General features: G+C 39.1%; 5 protein-coding genes across 13 annotated transcripts; 3 read left to right on the forward strand and 2 right to left on the reverse strand.

The window, feature by feature from the left end:
* The first annotated feature begins 167 nt into the window (after positions 1–167).
* LOC116925313 lies at positions 168–1,848 on the forward strand. Of its 2 annotated transcripts, none has more exons than XM_032931996.2 (2): positions 168–363; positions 440–1,848. In XM_032931996.2, the coding sequence occupies exon 2, from the start codon at positions 569–571 to the stop codon at positions 1,718–1,720; it is 1,152 nt and encodes a 383-aa protein (XP_032787887.2). In that variant the 5' UTR covers positions 168–363; positions 440–568; the 3' UTR covers positions 1,721–1,848. The 2 variants fall into 2 exon arrangements, with proteins under 2 accessions (XP_032787887.2, XP_032787893.2); XM_032932002.2 differs by having other exon boundaries at positions 173–327.
* A 1,586-nt stretch (positions 1,849–3,434) lies between these two features.
* Positions 3,435–4,502, forward strand: LOC116925361. Its single transcript, XM_032932038.2, has one exon. It carries the CDS (start codon positions 3,527–3,529, stop codon positions 4,325–4,327), a length of 801 nt encoding a protein of 266 aa, XP_032787929.2. The 5' UTR covers positions 3,435–3,526; the 3' UTR covers positions 4,328–4,502.
* Positions 4,503–5,232: 730 nt separating this feature from the next.
* On the reverse strand, positions 5,233–9,948 carry LOC116925381 (RNA polymerase-associated protein CTR9 homolog). The gene is made up of 15 exons (XM_032932053.2): positions 9,790–9,948; positions 9,600–9,698; positions 9,295–9,534; positions 9,025–9,235; positions 8,709–8,962; positions 8,506–8,649; positions 8,231–8,446; positions 7,974–8,152; positions 7,697–7,911; positions 7,432–7,634; positions 7,074–7,310; positions 6,553–7,005; positions 6,251–6,493; positions 5,827–6,185; positions 5,233–5,737 (listed from the first exon to the last, which is right to left on the reverse strand). Exons 1-15 carry the CDS (start codon positions 9,826–9,828, stop codon positions 5,302–5,304), a joined length of 3,528 nt encoding a protein of 1,175 aa, XP_032787944.1. The 5' UTR covers positions 9,829–9,948; the 3' UTR covers positions 5,233–5,301.
* A 205-nt stretch (positions 9,949–10,153) lies between these two features.
* Positions 10,154–11,660, forward strand: LOC116925390. 2 transcript variants are annotated; one of them, XM_032932081.2, is made up of 2 exons: positions 10,154–10,435; positions 10,497–11,660. In XM_032932081.2, the coding sequence occupies exon 2, from the start codon at positions 10,518–10,520 to the stop codon at positions 11,610–11,612; it is 1,095 nt and encodes a 364-aa protein (XP_032787972.1). In that variant the 5' UTR covers positions 10,154–10,435; positions 10,497–10,517; the 3' UTR covers positions 11,613–11,660. The 2 variants fall into 2 exon arrangements, with proteins under 2 accessions (XP_032787972.1, XP_045027071.1); XM_045171136.1 differs by having other exon boundaries at positions 10,503–11,660.
* A 307-nt stretch (positions 11,661–11,967) lies between these two features.
* LOC116925387 (natural resistance-associated macrophage protein 2) lies at positions 11,968–16,363 on the reverse strand. 7 transcript variants are annotated; one of them, XM_045171073.1, is made up of 17 exons: positions 16,190–16,363; positions 15,921–16,123; positions 15,431–15,526; positions 15,290–15,368; positions 14,900–15,138; positions 14,707–14,829; positions 14,401–14,627; positions 14,173–14,311; positions 13,948–14,103; positions 13,673–13,831; positions 13,513–13,575; positions 13,271–13,429; positions 13,022–13,208; positions 12,918–12,954; positions 12,559–12,787; positions 12,355–12,458; positions 11,968–12,290 (listed from the first exon to the last, which is right to left on the reverse strand). In XM_045171073.1, the coding sequence occupies exons 4-16, from the start codon at positions 15,321–15,323 to the stop codon at positions 12,366–12,368; spliced, it is 1,845 nt and encodes a 614-aa protein (XP_045027008.1). In that variant the 5' UTR covers positions 15,324–15,368; positions 15,431–15,526; positions 15,921–16,123; positions 16,190–16,363; the 3' UTR covers positions 11,968–12,290; positions 12,355–12,365. The 7 variants fall into 7 exon arrangements, 6 of the variants coding, with proteins under 6 accessions (XP_045027008.1, XP_045027009.1, XP_045027010.1 ...); XM_045171074.1 differs by having other exon boundaries at positions 16,178–16,363; XM_045171075.1 differs by lacking the exon at positions 16,190–16,363 and having other exon boundaries at positions 11,968–12,283; positions 15,921–16,149.
* Positions 16,364–17,182: the final 819 nt, after the last annotated feature.

Here is a 17,182-nt window from a genome sequence, read left to right on the forward strand (position 1 = left end):
TACGTGAGAAACGGTTTTTCGCAATTGGAAGGCGAACAACAAGCTGGTGGCGTCAGATAAGCTATTGTGCAATACCACAGTCGAACGAAACGGTACTAATTTCCCCACTGATTGTTTTTATCACAAGCAAAATGATGAAAAATACTAGATAAAACTTGGGCAGATAACAGAATACTTGTGGAGCTACATGGTCTCGATTATATCGGTTGCATCTAGCTACACTTCAGTTGACGTTAAAGAAATAGTAATTAACAGCATTCAGTCACTACCATCAAAATTTCATTATTTTCATTCGACCGAGCAGTGTCTTTTGCTACAAACTCTTTGGTAATCCATTACAACAGGGATGGCCTATAACTAGTTGTAAGGAATCTCCCTAACAATTTCTATGTGCAACGGCACAGCACTATTTTTACATATATTTTGTAATTGCATTCAGGTTTCCTTTAAAATGGAAGTCAATCCTGCGCAAGATTCAGAAATAACATCAGATAGTTCAAAACAGTCCTCTGATTAGGATGCGATTAGTGGCCAGTCAGATTCCACAGACGAAATAAACCAGATATTTATGGCAAAATTAAAATTAAATGAGCCTTCTTTAGTTCCAGTTGATTCAAATTCAAATGGAAACAATTCTCCTGCGCCAAACGACTCATCTCCGCCACAAAACAACGCTTCATCCATAAATGCTGTAACACTCTCTGCGACGATTGAGAGTCAAGGCAAACAAACGACGAATGTAGGACAAGAAGAAGGGCGACAGAAACAAAAAACAGTTAAACAATCAAAGCCGGCTAATTCAAATCCGATTACACATGATAATTCAAAATCCACAAGTGAAGAGGTCCCATTTCCAGGTAACAAGCAAAAAACTGTAACCCCTGTTATCCTGATGGAACAGAAAGCTCAATCCAAATCACAAAAATATCAGCCACGGTTGAACTGTACTAACTCACTAGTATCTTTAACTATTGTCACATTACTAGCAATATGTTTAGGTTTTATTAAAGTTGATTTCCTGCTTCCTTCCTTCGATGGTTGGAATAACAAGATATCAACTTCATCGAATACTTTCAGTCATCAAGCAATGGAATTAATTGATGAAATGCAAAAAACGTTTCCATTTCAAAAAAAAGGAACGTGGATAAGTTTTCTCTCAGCACTCAATAGTGTTACAGAAGAGGAACCATCTCAACCAGCAGTCCTTCTTTTTGTTAGCGGAAACGCTGCAATGCGTACTATGCAGAATATCGCTCAAACTTTGGCTATCAACACCAACAAGCTATTACACACGACCAACTCCGCCAAGGCCAACTTCCAAGGAGTAACAGTTAAAGTTGATGAAATTGCCGATCTTCTGCGACAGGACGACACTATCAAACAAGAACTAGATGAACAAATCCATTCTATCCTTAGCCAGTCTTTTTCAGTTATTCTTGGACCTTTAGAGAAGATCCCACCACAAGCAGCCTTACTTTTGCACGGGTACTGCGACAATTTCATGGCTCCTTTCAAGAAAAGTGTAATCATTTTGACTGCAACGTTTGATTATGAAATACCGCGCAATTCAAAAGAGGTAGAACAGAAACTTCACAGCCTATGGGATCCCACATTAGGCATAGACAAATCCGCTTCTATTGTATCACGGGTGGCGAATAACGTGGTTTTCATCGAACCAGAAACCGACTCCACACCACGTAATGAAATTGGACGTGCCTAATCATTGGAAAATAATTTTGACACAATGAAAAATGTTGTTCCTGAATAATGCCGTGATATGATCGATAACCAAATATTGTAAAGGACAAAAAAATATTAAATATATCAAAATAATTTTAAAAAATTAAATCAAAATCTTAAAGACAGTTTGTACTATATAAATAAACCGAGGCTATGGATAAGAATTCTAATATGGCAACTATGGTTTTGGTCAACTTGCCTTACATCAGTGGGTAAATGTCGCGAAGTTACAAACTTCCACTAATCAAACATTCGTCTGACGTAAGTTACGAACATAAACTTGAAGGGGCCAACAACTTCTTCGTTTCACCTTCCGACGTATGTTATGGAAAGGGAACAAGGCTAGTATGTGATGGCACTTAATAGGGTACGCAGAATATCAAATATCTTTGATAGCTGGCCAGCCAGTTAGCGTAAAAAATGTCCTTTCCGAAATCTTGTGAAAGTTAAAGTTATTAGAACAACCTTTACTCCAATACTCGGATTTGCTATTTGTATAAAAAAGTATAAATTATCGAAGACATTCAAGTTTTTTCTCTTCATAGACATACGTGTATAGCCTAGAACTAGCTGAACTAAAGAAAAGGGCAACCCCCCTTTCCAAATGTTGTGTAGATCGTCCGTGCAAGAACAGAGCTTCTATGATGGTCACAACCATGAAAAATAGAATGAAAATTTAAGAACCCTTAAGAATATTCTATGGCGATAATTAAAAACACGTGCCCTGATTCACATTTTTTAAAACCTCCATTAGAAACTGGCCACTGTAAGCCCCTGTCAAAGTTGACAGGCCAAGCTAGTATCCCAAGAGCCCACATGTGTCTAGCAGCATCACCGTACTTACAATCCAAAAAGAGTTCAGCATGCTAAATATCATCACCGACTGTTTCATTATTGACCTAAATTGGTACAGTAGACAGAAGAATATTTATCTTTCAATGAAATAAAGTTCTTGTTTTTTTTTGGTTTTTTTTTACAATGAAATATTATACATGAAAAAAAATAAATAGAAGGAAGACGATGTGCTGTTACCGCATAGACCTGATATGGAGAGTCGTACAAGATAAAACATGAGAAGATAACAAAGAACCTATACGGCAGTATGATCCCGTGTTATTGCAGTACAGTTATTAGCTAAATTCATATCGGTGGCCAACAGCAACACATCAGCCGACATAACAGAAACAAGAATTAACAGCATTTGGTCACCACCGCCCTTATTTTAACAAGTTGACATTCAGTCGAGCAGCTTTATTTGCTACTGATTCCTTGGCAATTCACTACAACACGAATAGCCATAATTAGCTGTGTGGAATCTACCTTGAAAATTTATATACGCAGCAGCACCGCACCAGTCGAAAAATACATTCATAAGTAGAAAAAACTGCCTCTTGTTTCAGGTAGGCCTACTAATTATAGTATCTGTCGAAGTGTTTGGAACTTGAATATACAATTTTCAATTGGACTTGGACCACGCCATTGTTGTTTAGGAAAACGGAAGCAACTAGGTAGTCTTGAAGAAATTCAAAAATATATCCCAATTGTACACAGTATTTCCTTTGTAGGCCAATGACGAGATATAACCCATCAAATCCCACAAACGACGTCAGAAATCCAAAAGAGGAGAAAATCAAAGCAGTATGGTTCAACTCACATTTAGGTGATCCAGACATAACTGAAGTTGTGGCATCTACACCTAGAGGATAACAAGAATTTCAGTCATAAACCATTAACCCATAATAACAAATATTCCTTAGTTAAATCCACAGGAAAGAGTGTCAACATAATGAATTATTCAAACTGTAACCTTTTGCTAGTATTTCAGATAGTTTTTATTAGTGCCTCCTTACCAATTTATTTTGTTGGTCAAATAGTGGGTCTTTGGTTTTTTTTCTTCAATCCTGAAGAGACTAGGATATCAGCCACAGTGGATTCTTCAAGTCAAATCAATAAATTACTTGATGAAATGCAGAGTTTTTATCCATTGCAAAAAAAAGCAACATGGATAAGTTTTCTCGCAGCACTCAATAGTGTTATAGAAGAAGAGCCATCCCAACCAGCAGTTCTTCTTTTTGTTGGCAGAAATGCAACAGCTTCAAAGCATACCATGCAGTGTCTTGCTCTAACTTTGGCTGTCAATGTCAACAAGCTATTGCATAAGACGAGTTTCGCCAAGGCCGACTTCCCAGGAGTGACAGTCAAAGTTGATGAAATTGCCGATGTTCTGCAACAGGACGACACTATCAAACAAGAACTAGATGAGCAAATCTATTCTGTCCTTAGCCAGTCCTTTTCAGTTGTTCTTGGACCCTTGGAGAAGATCCCACCACGAGCAGCTTTACTTTTGCACGGCTACTGCGACAACTTCATGGCTCCTTTCAAGAAACGTGTAGTTATCTTGACTGCCACGTTTGATTTTGACATCTCGCACGATTCAAAACAGTTGGAACAGAAACTTCACAATCTCTGGTATCCCACATTAGGCGTAGACAAATCCGCTTCTATTGTGTCACGGGTGGCCAACAACGTGGTTTTCATCGAACCAGAAACGACCCTGTACCTGCACGACTGCACAACTCCGCACTGACATCGGACGTCTACCATTCGTACGCCGTACTAAACAGCTTACATTTTAAACTAAAAGAAAAAATTAAAATATTAAACTCAAATTTGTGAACAACAGCGTCTATGAACTGATAATTCTTGTTCAATAGCCTTGCAGTATAATATTATTAACAAAATTAAAACGTGGTTTAACCTGGTTTAACCAAACGAACTGTGGCATCAGGTCAAAAGGTTTTGTTCGTTAGAACTGTAAGTGCTAATTTGGGTTTGTTTTGCTAGTTTCAAGCATAACTGCTAGGGTTGTAGGGTAATCATGGTTTTGGAATCTGTCTCCTTTTATCGTCGAACTTTGCTGTTGCATTGCCGAACATTCTTTCAAAATCTTTTCAAAATTCCGTGTTTCATTTGATTTGTTTTAAGTTTGCATTTGTTAACATACTTAAAACGTACAGCTTTTCATTGCATTATTACAGAGGATCCTCATTTAAACAAAACCCCAGTTTTTGACGATAACAGCGTCTTAACATAGAAGTAATAAGATACTAACTAAAGGATTAGTTCACGTAGTTTATGAATCCAATGATGAGACAAATATAGTTTTCTCGGTGCTCCGTGGGATTCCAGCATGATAAAAGAGAGGAAAAAAGAAGGAAAATTCCAGAATTTTGATCCACCTTTGTTTGGTTTACCAGCGATTCAATATCTTCCTAATTTAGTAAGAATGTGCGAAATGGGCTAGAAAGGCACAGTCTGGTGGTGAACATTATGATACATTGTAAAATTAACTAATGACAAAAAAATACTTCAAAAGTTTTGCCTATTCTCTAAGAATTTGAAACATATCACGCAATATGACAATGATGATGGTTGCATACTATCAATATCGACGTGATTACGGAATATCAAAAGACAGCAAGTTTAGGCTAATTGCGAAAAGAAAAAGGGGTTTTATTTGTCAAGTTTTGCAATATTTCATTTTAACATAAACATTTGTTTTCAATCAGAGTCATCTGAACCAGATTTTGGGGTTTTCGAACGAGAGCCGGATTTAGAACGAGATGTTGAACGTGAACCGGATTTCGATTTAGACCTGGAACGAGACGATCGAGATGACCGCGAAGAACGAGAGGATCTGCTAACCGAGCGGGATTTGGATCGGGACTTGGAACGCGACTTAGAACGTGAGTTGGAGCGTGAACGTGATTTTGATCGAGATTTGGAACGAGACTTGGATCTTGAATTTGAACGCCCAGACGAACGTGAACGAGATCTCGAACCCGAACGAGATCCCGAACCAGAGCGAGAGCCTGATGGTGATCGCGATTTTGCTGGAGAACGAGACACAGAGCGCCCGCTGTAGCTCTTCTCTGAACCAGAAGCAATTCTTCTCCTCCGTCCTTTTCCGCCTCCTTCACCACCGCTTTCCTCACCACTGCAAATAAAAGCACGTGAAATAAATGGATAAGATATTCATACAAACTAAAATTTAGTGTACTCAAACAAAATGTTAGTGTAACTCACCCGCTCGCAATGCGCAATTTGCCACCTTCCTCTGACGACGAATCGTCTGAAGAAGATATGATGGCTTTCGATACCACTTTGCTTTTCTGTTTGGAACTAAGACCATCCTCAATATCTCCGGCTGATTTCTTCGAGGCTCCTTTTTTAGCACCTTTGCCTTCACTGCGACCTTTTTTCTCTCTTGCCCGCCCACGCTCTTCTCCGCCTTTAGCCTTCTTCCGCGATTTGCTTTCTGTTTGGCGTGGCTTCCGTTCCGCCTTACGTTTCTTCGATGGCGGGCCAGCACCCTCATCCCCGCTACGTAGACGATCACTACCGTCAGTAACGAAACCGTCTTCATCATCCTTCTTCTTGCGACTCTAAAACATAACAATGGTAAGTAATCTGAAGTACGTTTCTGTTACGCTACAATCTAATCGCATACCTTCTTGCCCTTTTCAGCTTTTTCTGTTGGCATATCGTTAAACTGAGTCGCTTTCTTGGTTTTCTCAATAAATTCTTCGCGCAATTTGAGTAGTTTTTCTTGCTCCAGTCTACGACTCTCTTCTAGCCTGTTTTGTTCTTCTCGCTGTTTCATACGGAAGGCTTCTCTCTCTTCCTCTTGTTTCTTTCTCATACGTTTTTCTTCCTCTGCGAGGCTACGAGCACGCGCTACATGGTATTGTGCCTAAAGTGGATAATCTCGGTTAATGGTTAGCCTACGACATTTTGCAACGAAACACATACTTGAGAAAGAAGATCACCGCAGTGCCTAGCCTCAGCAGCAGCAAAAGCCAAATCGTAACGCATACGATCTCCATTAACGGATAGCCACTGGAAGAACTTGTGCGACAGCTGAAGTTCGCTGACAGCCTGCAGCACCGTTTGCAAATCAGATTTTTCATCCTTGAGGATTTGGGTTGCAAGACGTTGTAGCACCAGTGCCGTATTAAACAAGAGAACCGTATCGTGCGGGGCAACGTGTTGTGCCTTAAGCAGCGACAGTTTGGCTTCACGGAGTTTACCGGCACGAAAGTGCGCACGTGACAGGTACTGGAGAATTTCAACATGTGGGTGTCGGAAAAATTTGCGGATGCAATTTTCGTACATTTGTATGGCCGACACATACTGCTTCTGTTCAACATAGATGTGGGCGATGTTCAACCAAACGTCAGAAAAGTCGGCAGTCGCTTCACGAACCTTTTTAAATGTGTTTATTATGGTTAATTATGTAAAATATAAGTTAAGAATTCATTGGATTTTCTTACTGATGCAAAGATATCGCGTGCTTCAGGAATACACCCTTTATGAGCTAGCACACATCCGATACCATTCGCAGCCCAAATGTTGCGGTGGTCATTTTTCAGCACTGTCTTATAAAGTGTAAGCGCTCGATCTTGATGGCGTTTCTCCTTTTCCTTGTCCCTGGTCGGCACATGCAAAGTTTGGAGCCAGACGTTGCCTAGTGCAATTAGCGAGTATGAATCGTTGACAGTAGCTGGTTGCTAAAATGATGAAAACAAAGTTCAGTTAAAGGTTCCCATGGAAACTGATGAAAAATTAGTCATTAAAAAAATCGCATCGATCTAACGAATGCTGACTGTTAAGAAATGATCGTATAGTTACTCTAAGGATGCGCTCAAATTTCTTTTGGCCAGGTCCCCATTCCATTTTAGCCAGATGAAGATTGCCAATAAGAGACCAAGCATCTGGATGCTCATTGTTGATTTGGAGAGCTTCCTTAAACCAATCAGAAGCTTCATAAATCTGTCCACGGTCTCGCGCCATACATCCAAGCCTTAGGTAGCAGTCGACATAGTTGGGATGTTCTGAACCAAAAATCGTATTTTTTCCGTTCATTACGACATAAACAAACGATAATAAAAATTACCTTTTAGAGTTTCTTTGTAGTTTTTCTCTGCTTTGTCACACATGAACAATCCCTCATAAATTCTACCAAGGTTGTAGTTTGTCGTGACGCAAATTGCATTCTCCGTTTGAGGTTCTTGATCGGTGTTATCCGCCTGAGGCTCCTGTTCAGCGTCGGCTTTGGCACGTTCGATTGATTGCTCAAAATACTTCCTCGACTCATCCAGGTTTCCCAATCTATGAATGGTGGAAGTAAATGTATTCCCAGAAACGGAGCCACAATTGCTTAGGTCACATACCTATAATACAAGGCACCCACGTTGTTGAGAATTTCTGGTGGTATTTCTGCTTGTACTTTTTCTTTTAAAATCTTCATGGCAGTCGAATATGCTGCTAGAGAGCCTTGCAAATCTGATTGTTCCAATATCTGAGCAAGCTCGATCCAGGCCTCAACGTCATCGGGAAATTGTTCCGTAACCTATCGAACATACATACAAGAGCAACACGATGAAAAGGGTGAACGGAGGAGAAAAGTCGACAAGATACGAAAAACAACCTTCTTGAGGTGGGTTTTGGCAATATCTCTCTTGGACTGACTACTGGAAGCAGCGTATAGCGAACCCAGAATTTTCATTGTTTCGTAGTTTCCCGGTTGGGCTTTCAGTACTCGCTCGAAACATTGGGCTGCATTTTCCGTATCTCCACGGTAAATATACATTTGGCCCAGGCCAAAATGTGGTAAGATGAAATTAGTCGATGCGAATTGGGTAGCCTGTGCAAGAAACGGCATATGTAATAGAGGTTTTAACGCGATATATACTGCTGTTAAACCTGATAATAATATTGAAATGCTTGGTCGTAGTCGCCCTGTACGTGGAAAGCTCGAGCCATTTGGTAGCATGATTCTGCGCGCATGGCTTCGTTTTCGGTGTTATGAAAAGCATGCAGTGCTAAGTGTTGAACTTTAGAATAGTCCTACACACATTTAAATTGAGAAATGAATAAAAGTAATCATGTAAAGTGAATGAACTTACCTTTTTGAAGAAGAAATGATTTGCAAGATGATTAAGAACCATCGGATTACTAGAATCTACTGCGTAAGCCCGTGACAAGAGCTGAACACCGTTGCGAATAGAATCGGACTCTTGTAAATTTAATTCCAGAATAGCCATCCCTACTAGAGCACCCACACACTTAGGATCCAAATCAAGAGCTCTTTCAAACGCCAGTCTTGCTTTTTCTGCATTACCCAGTTTGAGAAAGCAGTGACCCATACCCAACCGTACACCTGTATATAAGTTTTGGGTGCAAACATGGGGCCTAAAGTCTAAAACCTAAATAACTTAATACCTGCAGGGCAAGTTGCATTAGTTCTTAAAGCCTTTTTGTAGTATGCCAAAGCTGCTTTGTAATCTTTCTTGTTGAAAGAAATGCAAGCTTTTCCCAAGAGTGAAGGTATATTGTCAGGTGACTGGTTCAAAACAAAGTTGAATTGGGCATCAGCCTGATCCATTTTATCACCCTCTAACAAGCAGAGATATGCACGACCCAGCAAATGGTTCTAAATTTGAACCAAGATGTGACATAATATTGTTAATTCACTCAAACAGTTAGTATTACCTGATCATACATGATGATCTTGTCTGCAGTTGTGTAAAGATGGGTTGCTTTTGTGAAAAGTTCTCTTTTCTTGTCTTTATTTTTTTCACGGTTTGCTTGCTGGACATAGTGAGCTGCTAAAGTGTCAAGGGCCTTCATTTGATCCTTTTCAGAATCTTTATAGTTCATATTAGATTCAGTGCGAGAGGCTTCTAACACCTTGACAAAATCAGCAATCTTATTTTGGTTGTTGTACTCCACCTTAGATGGGAGATAGAAGAACTAGTACAATGTAAATAAGATATGTAATTTAAGCTGTATTTTACTGCCAAGGTAACCCAAATATGAATTTGCGCATGTTCCTGTTTGAGAATCTGTATGACTTCGTCTCCATCAGGAAGCTGATCAAAGAACAGCTCAATAACCTAATGAACAGAGTAAACACATGCATAAACAAAAACAAATCAAAAACTGTTGTCTCCCAAAGTAAAAGAATGACTCGATGTAAATAATTACCTCGTCAGTATCCCGAAGAGGGATTTCGACGGAACCCATTTTGAGTCTTTTACGCAATTCGCCGAGAAATTTAGAACAACATTAACCGTATCTGGCCGTATGAGCTACCCAAAACTGTGTTTTCTTTTCCGCGACTCGTCGCAAAACTCAGCGTTGCACGAATTTTGGAAAACCAGCTAGTAAAGTAGTACTAAACAGCAATTTTTATACTACAAAACAACGCAACGCAATTATTATTTATTAATGATGTAATTATTATGAAAATCTGAGTAATCAATGCCATAATTTTTTTTCTAACAACGATAGAATTTTATCCAATAATTAAAGGACACGTTAATAAGATTATCTGGAAACGTGGAAAGTAAAGTCCAACAGTCAGTTTTCTGCTACATTTTACCGCAGTTTAGCAATGTATTCAAAACCAAAATCTCCATTACAAATTTGGAACAAATAATACTTTTGTTTACAAAATAAAATATAAACCATCTTGTGGCATATCCATTGTCGGAATACGGAAAGCACGCTAATTTTGTTTGAAATCTCTTATTGCCTGATGAAAGTGTGTGAAGCACAGTAGTTTCAAGAATGAATATTCCATATAAATGTCAATAAAGTGGCAATACAACCAGCATCAATCAAGCAAATTGTAAGTCTTGTTTGTTTTAATTTGAAACTGAACATAAATTTTTTATTGCATTTGGACCAAGCAATAGTTTTCTTTTTGGAGAATGGAAGGAACTAGAAAATTTCGGAGGAATTCAAATACAGATTCCAGTAGTCCACGGTGTTTTACTCGTAAGACATTGACAAGAGATAGTCCACCAAGTCCCACCAATGAACAACAGCAGAGATCCAGAAAAGTAGAGAAGTCAAAACAGCCTGATTCAACTCACATTATAGATGATCCAAACCTATCTGAAGACGACTCACCACCACCTGAAGAAATTAAGGAATCTGTCATTAAACATTTACCCCCAGTGACAAACAAGTCTCAATCAAAAGCACAGGAGGATGTATCACGGCCGAACTCTTTAATCTCTTATAATTTTCTAGTTCTACTGGTAGTTTTTGGTATTGCCTTATTACCAGTTTATTTCAGTGGTCATATATTGGGCTTCTGGTATTCTTACTCCAATGCTGGAAAGGACAAGATATCAGCCCCAGTGTATACTTCAAATCAAGCAATGGAATTACTTGATGAAATGGAGAACTCTTTTCCATTGCAAAAGAAAGAAACATGGATAGGTTTCCTTTCTGCACTCAGTAGTGTTATAGAAGAGAAGCCATCCCAACCAGCTGTTGTTCTTCTTGTTGGCGGAAACACCCCAGCTATTACGCGTACCATGCAGTGTGTTGCCTTAGCTTTGGCTACTAACACCAATAAGCTACTTCGCACGACGAGCTCCACCGATACCAAATTCCCTGTAGTAACAGTCAAAGTTGATGAAATTATCGATGTCCGGCAACAGGAAGAAGCCATCAAGCAAGAACTCGATGTGCAAATCCATTCTATCCTTAACCAGTCTTTTTCAGTTGTGCTTGGACCTTTGGAGATGATCCCACCGCGAGCAGCCTTACTGTTGCACGGCTACTGCGACAACTTCATGGCTCCTTTCAAGAAAAGTGTAATCATCTTGACTGCTACCTTTGACTCTGATAAGCCGCTCAATCCAAAACAGGTTGAACGGAAACTTCACAACCTCTGGGATCCTGCATTAGGCCTAGACACATCCGCTTCTATTGTGTCAAGGGTAACCAACTACGTGGTTTTCATCCAACCAGAATCCGGCTCCACACAATGTACTGACATCGGTAGTGTTTAATTAGTTGAAGAACAATTTTGGGACAATAAACAGTGTTATAAAAAAATATATATATGTGTAGATATTTATATAATGAAAGATAAGGCAGTTTTTTTTTCCTATCGTTTTTGAAAAAATAAAAAAAAATAAAAATAAAATAAAAATATTAAATATCCAGCGTCCTCACACCGCCACAAACTTTCACTGAAAGAAACTTTGACCGACGAATGGCATGAACATAACTTGAACGGGCAATCAACTTACCGATTTACCTTCCTCCTTTCATGGAATGAGTACCAACTAAAATATGGTAGCAGATAATGTGAACAGAATATTAAACATCAGTTGGTAGACTGGTTAGTGAAAGTAAAAGCTGTCCCGTTAAACGTGGGTTTCACCACGTTACAATTGTAAGACATCTCAAAGAACATAAATACCAACAGGCTTAATTCCCAATTCACTCGGAATAGCTTTTCGTGCCAAAAGGTAGGAAACGTGAGCTGGGTTTAAGTTTTTCTTCTAATAAGTAATAATTTTTAGTTTGTATGGTTTAATGAAGCTAACTTAATGCTCATTTATAATTGTTTTCTGTCTTGTCTTTACAGAAGAAAACCCAAGATTATTTCAGTAATGCATGGATGGAGTCCAGCCTAAGTTTTTCTTACAGTCAATCCTATGCCAGATATTGAAACCTGATTGCTTGAAAATATTTGCAAGCTAGTGACAATCAATATATCTTTATTAATTTTAATCTTTTCGTTACCTTTTAGCATGCTAGTTGTCAGAGTTTATGGGGCGTTGTAAAATGTTAGATGCAAACGGTTCCGTTTCATCGCCAAGTGCCTTGTAAACCGTCATTTTCTCATACTGGAATCCAATTCGACAAAGGGACGTGAATCACGAATATAAATCCAAAATAGAAAGAACGCTATTTAGAATTTTAGTTGGCCATAATAATGAATTTTACCGGTAAAGAAGCACAGCAACGCCCACCAAAGGCCTCAATCAAGTGAAGACATAGATATCCAACTAAGCTCAAATAAAGCACCCCTCCTATTCCAAAGGCAGTGTAGATCGCCCAGTGCGGGGGCAGAGCGTCTTTGATGGTAACAACCACGAAAAACAGATTGATGCTGACTACAACAACCGCTAGTATAGTTAAGATAGTTTTGTTGAATCTAGAATGGATGAGGAACATAAAAATTACGTAATTATAGGATATGATGTTCTAAAAAGCTAAATCCGCCACACACAGACGTCTAGCTCTCTTGGAGCTACACCCAAGATTTTCAGCGCTCTCAGAATAGATCTTTGTTTAGAACTTACATTCCATTCACGAATTGGCCCATTATCTTTGAAGAACCTTTTCGAGAAAACAAAAATGCACAATACTTTTAATGCTTCGTAATTTCATATAAATAGAATTATACTTGTGAAAGTTAAAGTTGGAATCAAGGCAAAAGGTAGTTGTAAACTCATAACGGCATTGAGGTAGTCGTTTAAACCAGTCAACTGTTGAATGTCGGCAAAAATAGCCAAAAAAAGGGTTGGGGAGATGGCTATCGTCCGCGTAAGCAAAACACGTTTCCAACGGGCCCAATGTAAATTTAAGAACCCCTAAGGATTTTCTGTTATCATCATAAAGAAACATTTTCCTGCGTCACCTGTTTTATTTTTACCTCCATTACAAACTGGCCACTGTAAGTCCCCGTCATAGTAGAAGATTGGCCAGCGGCTAGAATTCCAACAGCCCAAATGTATCTGGCAGCGTCACCGTATTTGCAGCCCAAAAAGAGTCCAGCACGGTAAATATCAGCATCGACGGTTTCGTTATTGGCCTAAGTTGATATGGTATGGACGACATCGAGGAAATATTTGTCTATCAAAGAAATCACGTTCTCGCTTTTTAACTAAGACGTACCGGAAAAAATTCTTCGATTTCTCCTGCCGAGGAAGAGGACGTGCTGTTAGCACATAAATTTTGCTGAACGCAAAAGAAATTGCATAGCAGTTTTATGTTAAAGTGTTGCCAAGGAGAAAAAGGGAAATATACTTTACATAATTTAAACAGCGAAACTTACCACATCTTGATTGGTCTTGCCAAAGAGTCCGTAGGCGAACACGCAGACGACAAAAATATTTATAATCAATGAAACCAGCAGAGCTATACATGACTCAATAAAGTAGTACATGTTGGCTTGTTGGACAGAATGCTTATCACTTCGGTTGACTTTGCGAGACTAGCAGTTTGACAAACATGGAAAGAGACAAAAGATGCCATTAGTGTGGACAGACCGAGACAGCCATTGAAGTTCTTCCGAATTAGCAAGTTTTCAGAGCTCAAATTGTAAAATACTTTGACCAGAGCAGAATGGAGAAATAGATTATGAGGCATAATGACAGCACCAACTATCCCAACAGCTCGAAGCACACCTTCAGGTCCGCATCCCGCACAACCTGGAACGAAGAGGCCTTTGATCACTTCGATTTGTGGTGGCGGATCGTGAATATACTGCAAACAGAAGATAAGGTTGATGAAACGCTCCCGATTCCAATTATTATTCAATTATTAAACACCAACTTCGTATCCGAATGTAACGGCCATTACGGTAATGAGAAATCCAAATAAAAATTCCAATTTGCGCAACCCATATTTGTCAAGGAGTAAGAAAGTGAAAGTGTCAAAAACTGTAATAAGCACACCACCCCAAATGGGAACTCTGTAAACAAAACAAAATATGTGAATTATTTGCATAAATACTAACAGGTCATAAGAGAGAAACAAATTTGGACGAATAATTAAACTTACGCCTGGTCAGAAAGAATGTAAATCGCAAGTGCAGTTCCAATTACTTCTTGAATATCAGACCCAATAATTGCAATTTCCGTCATAATCCATAATATGATGCGTGGTGTTCTTGGGTATTGCTTGTAGCACATCTCGGCTAGATGTAGGCCTGTAACCATGCCCAATCGGATAGCTAACCTTTGCACCAGCAGTCCCATAATTGTGGCTGTCATCAGCACCCATAGTAACTGAAAAGAGTCATGTTAGTTAATGTTTGACGAAACATTTCAATTACACACAAACACACAAAAAAAAGAGATAATTCACTTTATAGCCAGCCACAACTCCAGACTGCAAATCTGACTCGATGTTACCAGGGTCTAAGTAAGCGATGCTCATCAAGAAACCTGGCCCGGTGAAAGCCCACAATGTACGAAAGCTGAATGATCCCTGTAAAGTATGAATCGTTAAAGTTACATGGGTTAACGGTGAAGGTAATTTTTAGCAAAACGTAGGTTACCTTTCCCAGTTCTGGGACATCAATTAATTTTTCATACGTCTCATTCTCAGGGGCGATGTCGTCCTCATTAACGAAAGCTAGATTAAGTTGGCCTTCTCTGTCATTCGAAGATGATTCGAAAGATTTTGGCACATTTGTTTCGGTTGGGTTGATGTTATTACTAGCTTGGCTGGCACGCCTGTCGTTAAAGGATGAAAGATTAACGGAATCCATTGTCGTGGAAAACGTTACGAGTCTATCTGTGAAAGCAGCAAAAATAAAGCTTTAATTGTTGATGCTGGTTTCCAGTTGTCTAATCCGCGTTTCAAATGCTTTGGTTCTTCACTCGGCTATAAAAAGTCGTATCAGCAATTTTATTTGATAGAGATTCTTAGCTCGACATGTCCTGACATTTTTTAGGGTAGTTGCGAAATATGGGTAGCATATGTTTATCCCGCCAAGTATCTCATCATAGGCCCTTTTTTACATTCTGAAAGAAGACACCAAAAACAAGTAAGGAGACCCATGTTTATAGGTAACGATGGGTATTACAAACTTTAATGCAGTCACTGAGGACGTGGTTTCAAGGTTTTTGGGAATGTTTCAACCGGAGTACCGTGCCGGGTTCTTGTCTAGAACTGACATATGCTGCAACAAAGAAAGGCATTGTGAGAAATAATCGTGCTGATATGTATACATGCTCAGTAGATCTGTTATACGTCATCAAAAATGAAATCCTGTCGATATGTAAACACAGATAACAATGATATGATGTAGAGTACATACGTACGTACGTAGAGTAAAAATTAATTTCATAAAGACAAAAATTGAATATTCTATTCTAATAAAGTAAATTATAGTTATTTAGAATTGCAATATAAAATGAAAACTTTTTCCACATAAAAAAAGTGTAAGGTACCAGCACATACACTGCTGTTTGCTGAGATTATTAATGCATTCATATTTATTATTTACAATAAACAAAACTATTAATTGTACAGTATTTTGGTTTGGTTTCAAATACAAGAAAATTCAGGCTCACCTCATATGTCTGCTTAACAAGTTTGCCCTTACTGGGGAGGAAGAACTCTTCAAAATTGAAACAAATCCTGTGACTGCTTTGCACTACACAGAATGATTTCCAGTGAAAAAGCTTCGTCACGTGTTATGACGTGTGTCGTGGTGTAGTAACAATTTTGCTGAATCTTGTTCTAACTTATAACTAGATCTTTTCGGGCAGTAAACCTAATGATTAAACTTTGTTTTACTGTTTCTCGGTAAGTATATTCCAAACGTTACACAATGTAGTACTTGCAACCATTGCCGTGCAGTTCCACAGAAATGTCTGTTTTCAATCAGGAAAATGCGGGTACTTGGAAAAACGTATAAAAACCCACATACATTTCTTATTTTATTTTAATTATATTATTTTTCAACGTTTTTTGTTTGTTTAATGGGTACGATCTGAAAACAATCAGCGCCAACAAATACACCTGAAACAACACTAACACCAACAGCACGAACTTTTTGAACCTACGTCGTCTGTAAGTAACAATTCATTGCAGACTAAATTAACTTCAGGAGAAACGGAAAGAGAAAAAATTAAAATCATACGGGGGCCGTATAATTTTAATTTTTTCTCTACCCGCATAATACGGGTCAAGAGACATTATGTGCAATGCTGACAAGACGTGCATAGCACAATACCTTCGTGTAAATTAAATCTGGAATTGTGAAACAAAATGATGGTGAAAACGAGCCGCGTTCATTGGTGGCTGTTGAAGGTGCGTGCGACGATCCGCTGCCGAGATTGGCGTGCATGTTTGTAAACTTTTGTTTGGTTTTCTTGGAAAATGGAGCAGTTAGGCCCTGGTTCATTGCTTGACCCCTCGCTGACCTTCTTCCCTTCTTGTATTTTTAGATGTTTTTTAATCATGACGGGTTGGGCACCGTTCGATGCGTTGGCTCACGCTGATTCCGGCAGTATGAATGTCAGCGCTAGCAACGGTACCGTTCGGGAGTTATGATTTTTTTCCCGTTCACACCACCTCCCCGACTCCCACAAGTGCCTGGCTCGTCTATCCCATTGCGTCCAACCCCCATGGGATTTTTTCTATCCAAATATTTTTTCGGTCACGAATGATCACGAAACCGGTATCATTGGATGCGGCTCGTCGAGCTCGTTCCGATGGTGAAGGTCCCGCCGTGATCGGATACACCGTTCGGCCGCAAACGATTTTTAAAGCTCGAAAAATGATGATGGGCCTCTACCTCCACCTCATTCTATTTAGAATTCGACGTCAA

The sequence above is a fragment of the Daphnia magna genome, linkage group LG1 (genome assembly GCF_020631705.1).
Source record: "Daphnia magna isolate NIES linkage group LG1, ASM2063170v1.1, whole genome shotgun sequence".
Taxonomy (NCBI): Eukaryota; Metazoa; Arthropoda; class Branchiopoda; order Diplostraca; family Daphniidae; genus Daphnia; species Daphnia magna.

Coding starts and splice junctions, on each gene's coding strand:
- LOC116925313 (XM_032931996.2), top strand. CDS start 569: ATGGCAAAATTAAAATTAAATGAGCCTTCTTTAGTTCCAGTTGATTCA.
- LOC116925361 (XM_032932038.2), top strand. CDS start 3,527: ATGAATTATTCAAACTGTAACCTTTTGCTAGTATTTCAGATAGTTTTT.
- LOC116925381 (XM_032932053.2), bottom strand. CDS start 9,828: ATGGGTTCCGTCGAAATCCCTCTTCGGGATACTGACGAG. Junction 8,153..8,230: donor CCAAAACCCACCTCAAGAAG/GTTGTTTTTCGT, acceptor TATGTTCGATAG/GTTACGGAACAATTTCCCGA. Junction 5,738..5,826: donor AAATTGCGCATTGCGAGCGG/GTGAGTTACACT, acceptor TTTTATTTGCAG/TGGTGAGGAAAGCGGTGGTG.
- LOC116925390 (XM_032932081.2), top strand. CDS start 10,518: ATGGAAGGAACTAGAAAATTTCGGAGGAATTCAAATACAGATTCCAGT.
- LOC116925387 (XM_045171073.1), bottom strand. CDS start 15,323: ATGCTACCCATATTTCGCAACTACCCTAAAAAAT. Junction 14,628..14,706: donor GAGTTGTGGCTGGCTATAAA/GTGAATTATCTC, acceptor GACTCTTTTCAG/TTACTATGGGTGCTGATGAC. Junction 14,312..14,400: donor TACATTCTTTCTGACCAGGC/GTAAGTTTAATT, acceptor TTTTGTTTACAG/AGTTCCCATTTGGGGTGGTG.